Source organism: Emiliania huxleyi (genome assembly GCF_000372725.1).
Source record: "Emiliania huxleyi CCMP1516 unplaced genomic scaffold EMIHUscaffold_94, whole genome shotgun sequence".
Classification (NCBI taxonomy): domain Eukaryota; phylum Haptophyta; order Isochrysidales; family Noelaerhabdaceae; genus Emiliania; species Emiliania huxleyi.
Genome location: NW_005195017.1, coordinates 292,040 through 297,039, shown reverse-complemented (window position 1 = coordinate 297,039; position 5,000 = coordinate 292,040). Strand labels below are relative to the sequence as shown.

Below are 5,000 nucleotides of genomic sequence, written 5' to 3'. Positions count from 1 at the left end.
TCCTCCGCAGTCGCGCCATTTCCGCCGGCCGCCGCGGCGGCGAGCAGCAGCGGAGAGAGGCGCGTAGCGGGATGCGGGCGATCGCTCGCCGCCTCGAGGCACGCCAGGACGGCGGCGTGGCCGCCAAAGGCGGCGAGCATCGACGGCGTCGCGCCACAGAGGCTGCGTGTCAGCGCGCGAGGGTCGGCGCCGCGGAGGAGCAGGACACGCACGCTGTCGAGGTGTCCGTGTGCCGCAGCCAAATGCAATGCAGTGGCGGAGCACTGCGCGTGCCACAGTGTAGGTGCGATGCACGCAATCTTGGGGCAAATGCGGAGAGGCATCCGCTGCTTGACGGTGGCCGAGATGTGGCCGTCGCGCAGGAGTCGCTCGGCCTCCGCGGCGGCGCCCGACGCGGCCGCATCGAGGAGCGCCGCAGTTAGCGCCTCGGGCGTCGCGGGCGGGCGCGAGGTCGTCGAAGCCATCGTGACTAGCTCTCTTTTTGCCGCAGCCGAACCTGCTCCCCGACTCGCACGCTCCTGCATCCCCTGAAAAGGAAAGAAAAAAGTTAGCGAGGACGAACAAAACCACAAAGGATTTTAAGAAAAAGCATTTGCGACGAAAATTCCTTTTCTTGCGATGTCCACCCCGCCGCGCCGCCGCTCGCGCCGCCTCGCACCCACCACCACCACCGCCGCTCCCTCGCCGAGCATGCCGCCGCCCACCCGCCTCCTCAACCTCCCCACGGAGCTCCTCGCGCGCGCCCTCTCTAACTGCGACAGCCCCGCCGACATCGCTCGCGTCGCGGCCGTCTCGCTTCTCTTTCACGCCTCGCTTGTGGTGGAGGGCATCCGCTTGTGGGCGCAAGAGCGCGGCTTCGAGCTGCCAGCGCAGCCAGAGGGCGAGGGCTGCGCCGTGCGGTGGCTGTGCTTCGCTGCGCTGCTGTGCGAGTCCAACCCGCTGGCGAGGGCGGCGGCAGGCCCATGGCACAGCCTCTTCATCGACGGCGAGGGGCGGCTCTCGTCGTGCGGCTCGGCGCCGCTTGGCGTCGGCGACTACCAAGGGCTCCTTGGCCACGGCGAGGGCGTGCTGCAGCTCAACACGCCGACCCTCCTCCCGTCGACGCTGGGCGGCGAGCGCGCCGTGAGCGTGTCAGCTGGCTATAGTCACAGCCTCGCCCTCGCCGCCGACGGCAGTGTCTGGAGCTGGGGCGATGGAGAGTACGACGGTAAGTTGGGCCACGGCGACGGGGAGGACGTGTCGCAACCGAAGAAGGTCGAGGCCTTGGCTGACCAGCGCGTCATCGTTGTGTCGGCTGGAGAGAGCCACAGCCTCGCCCTCACCGCCGACGGAGCTGTGTGAGACCTCGGCCGGTTGGGCCACGGCGACCAGCAGCATCAGCTGCTGCCCAAGAAGATCGAGGCCTTTGCGGGTCAGCGCGTCGTCGCTATCTCGGCTGGAGAGCGCCACAGCATCGCCCTCACCGCCGACGGAGCAATCTGGAGCTGGGGCCGGGGATACTTTGGCCAGTTGGGCCACGGCAACCAGGAGGAGCAGCTGCTGCCCAAGCAGGTCGAGGCCTTGGCCGGGCAGCGCGCCATCGCTGTCTCGGCTGGATATCGCCACGGCATCGCCACCACCGCCGACGGCTCTGTCTGGAGCTGGGGCTATGGCGAAGATGGCCAGTTGGGCCACAGCCTCGCCATCACCGCCGACAGAGCTGTCTGGAGCTGGGGCAATGGCTACCCTGGCCAGTTGGGCCACGGCAACCAGCAGCGCCAGCCGCTGCCCAAGAAGGTCGAGGCCTTTGCTGGCCAGCGCGTCGTCGCTGTGTCGGCGGGATTCGCGCACAGCCTCGCCCTCACCGCCGACGCCGTCTTTACTTGGGGCGAGGGCTTATACGGCTGCCTAGGCCACGGTGAGGACCTGTCGAACCAGCTGCTACCCAAGAAGGTCGAGGCGTGGTCGTCCTGATTGAGCTTTGAGGTCGCCTAGCGGTGAGATGGAGGGGACAGAGTTCGGGCTCCTACGCGTCTAGGGGATCCGCGCGCATTTCTAGACGCGGCTCCCTGTGCCTTGCGCGCAGGGGAAGCGACGGACTGTTGGTGACAATGAGTCATTGGCGACTCACTGCGACGGGCAAGGCCATCGGTGAGTGTGGCGCGCGCTGAACTCGCGTGTCTTCGCCCAGCCGTGTGTCTGGGCTCTCTGCGTTTCGGTGGCGCTCGCGCTAGGTGGCCACTGCGAGCGCAGCAAAGGCGGAGCAGCGCGAGGCGGCGCCGCAGGCGAGCACGCAGGTCTGAGTCGCCGAGAGGGCTCTAGTGCGCTGTGGCTGGGCGTGGTGCGCCGGCGCCGCGCGAGGCTGCGATGCCTGCTCTGCGATGTGGATCTCGTCCTCTGCTGTCTGCAAAGAAGAAAAACAATTCCTCGCCTCCTCCACCCCCACGTTACCCTCGCGCCGAGCACGCCGCCGCCCGCCCGCCTCCCTTTTCCCGCCTCCTCGGGCGTGCCTTCCAATATCCAAAAGATCACTCTACGGGTCTCCCATCGCAGCGGCCAGCGCGCCTCCACCGTCTCGCGTTCCGGACAGAGCTCGGACAGCAGGAGCCAGACTCGGCTCCCTGCAGTTCTTTTTCTGAGCTAGCCTTCGATGTTACGAAACAAACGCAAGGCGGACGAGGGTATGGTTACCGGCGGTATCAAAATATGCTTCTGCTTGAGCCCTCTGGGTCCTCCACATGCATACTGTACCCCAGGCGGTCACCTCTCAACGTCTCAAGCCCTCAGACAAGACAATTCTTTTGCAAGTATAGTTCTTGCAAGTATAGATCTTTTCCTGGCTTGCAAGTATAGTTCTTTTCCTGGCTTGCAAGGGACACAGGGTACAGCAACAACCCGACCCAAAGGGTCAATTCACAGCCACAACTGTGAACAGTGACTCGAAGATGTACCGCTCTCTGTGTCGTTGATTGAGTCGACTCGTCAGGCAATCATGGCACTCTCCTCGTCCGCTCGCGCGTGCCGCGCCACATTGCGCCCGACTATGCCGCCGCGAGCTGCACGCCTAGACCCCCGCGACGCCTATTGCTCACGGAATCCGCCGCACCTCCTCACCACGCGATGCGCCCTCGCTCGCCGCGCGAGCGGCTGACCCCCCTCGGCTGTACCCCCCTCGGCCTCGCACCGCCTGCCTACTCCCGCTCGCAGGTACAGCCGCTGCCATCGAGGAGGTCGCGAGACGCGTCCGCTGCTGCCCACTCCCCACCCTTGTCCCGCGCGCGACCGCCCTCCCTCTCTTCTGGCAAGAGAGCGACCCGCTCTCGCTTGCTCCAGTCCGCGCGCCGAGGACGCGAGAGAGCGTGCCGGCGGCCTCGTCTCGACGCTCACGCCGCGACGTGTTGCCCGTAGGCGCGGCTCTCTCCGGCTCGCTCTCTCTTCCCATTCAGCATGCCCCTTGAGCAGCACCATTTTTGTGCACAGCCTCATACACACCCCATGTCCATGTACCAATATACCCCCAATCATCTCCACAGTGTTTTTGACCCCTTTGTTCACAAGGGATCCCATAGACTCGTTCCTCACTTCCCGTCTTACTTTCCTCCATATAGGAACTCATTCGACCGCCTATGCTCGACAAGCTCAAACTCGAGCTCGTGCCGGCCGACGGTAATCGGCTCGCTATCAAGATCTCTCATGCCACCTCGCGGCCGTCCCACTCTCGTCGGTCTCTCCCTTGTCACTTCCTCCTCTGTCGCGTCGTTCTCTTCTGCCTCGTCCTGCGACGCCGCCGCCTGCCGGTCCCTTGTTCTTGCGGCTTCTTTCGCCTTGCGCAACTCCGTCCTCCTCGCGGCGTATCCTGGCCCCTCGAGTCTATCAAGCTCCCCTCGCACAAGGACCACATTTCTGACTCCCACTCCGATCATTTGCCTACACGTCATGTTGTTGCTCAGGTCCACTCTCTCTTCGAACACTCGTGCCTCTACGGATGATGCCGGCGCTGGGGTCCCCTTCGGATGCATCGTGACATCTGACAACTGAATTTCCACTGGTTCGTCCTCCTCTGAGTCAGATGGGTCGCAGTCTCGAACTGCATGTTAGCGCTGAATTCTTTCGAGCCTTTCACGCTTGAAGGCCACCGAGCGCGCCCCGGGCCGGGCCCAGGTTGGTCACGGTTGGTCACGGTTGTCCGCGCAGTTTTCTCCGATGGCAAAGGTGGTCCTCTGCAGCACGGGCATGTCCCGATCTGAGCGGGACGCGCTCGAGGCCTCCGCCGCCCTCCTCCCCGCCGTGTCGTACCGCGGCGACCTCACCTCGGCCACCACGCACCTTCTCGCACGGCGCGGCGCGAGCGAGAGCGCAAAGTCCGCGTGCGCGGCGGAGCGCGGCCTCCCGATCGTCGCGCCGGAGTGGCTGCACGACAGCGCGCGCGAGGGCGTCCTCCTCCCTCTCCTCGCCCGCTACCTTCTCCCGCGCCCGGCCGCCGCCAGCCCGGCAGACAGGCTCGGTCAGCTCGCGCCGCCGCACGCGCCGCCGCAACGGCGGCCGCTCGCCAGCCGACCCGAGCCGAACCGCGCCGCCGCAGCCGCCGGCCCGTGGTGCTCTGCCGGCAAGCCACTCTTCCGTTCGAGGGAGGACAGCGCCGCGCGCGTGCTCGTGCCGCTTTGCGCGCCGCCTGTCTGTGTAGTGGTGCCGTTCTGTGTCGAGTAGGGGGCGAGCTCGCCACCGCACGCAAACGGCGTGGTCGCGCTGCTGTCGAGGGCGGCGGCCGAGGGCTGCCTCGAGCGGCAGGCGCTGCTCGCTGCGCTGCGCTCTCCGACCGGCTCGGATGTCGTTCTCTGCGGCAAGGCGCGCGCGCACCGGCGAGTACTCTCTCTCTCTCTCTCTCTCTCTCTCTCTCTCTCTCTCTCTCTCTCTCTCTCTCCCTCCCTCCCTCCCTCCCTCCCTCCCTCCCTCCCTCCCTCCCTCCCTCCCTCCCTCCCTCCCTCCCTCCCTCCCTCCCTCCCTCCCTCCCTCCCTCTCTC

The 5,000-nt window shown here is 66.2% G+C and overlaps 2 protein-coding genes across 2 annotated transcripts in view; one reads left to right on the top strand and one right to left on the bottom strand.

Moving 5' to 3' along the window:
- Positions 1-464, bottom strand: part of EMIHUDRAFT_107695 (hypothetical protein) — a gene marked incomplete at both ends in the record, with an annotated part of 966 nt that extends 502 nt beyond the window's left edge. Inside the window, one exon of the mRNA XM_005756914.1 lies at positions 1-464. This exon is cut by the window's left edge and continues 502 nt beyond it. Coding sequence (XP_005756971.1) covers positions 1-464 — 464 coding nt within the window.
- Positions 465-2,629: 2,165 nt separating this feature from the next.
- Positions 2,630-4,686, top strand: EMIHUDRAFT_221032 (hypothetical protein; the record flags this gene model as incomplete). The annotated part of the gene is made up of 3 exons (XM_005756913.1): positions 2,630-2,665; positions 4,174-4,483; positions 4,562-4,686. The coding sequence occupies 3 exons, from the start codon at positions 2,630-2,632 to the stop codon at positions 4,684-4,686; spliced, it is 471 nt and encodes a 156-aa protein (XP_005756970.1).
- Positions 4,687-5,000: the final 314 nt, after the last annotated feature.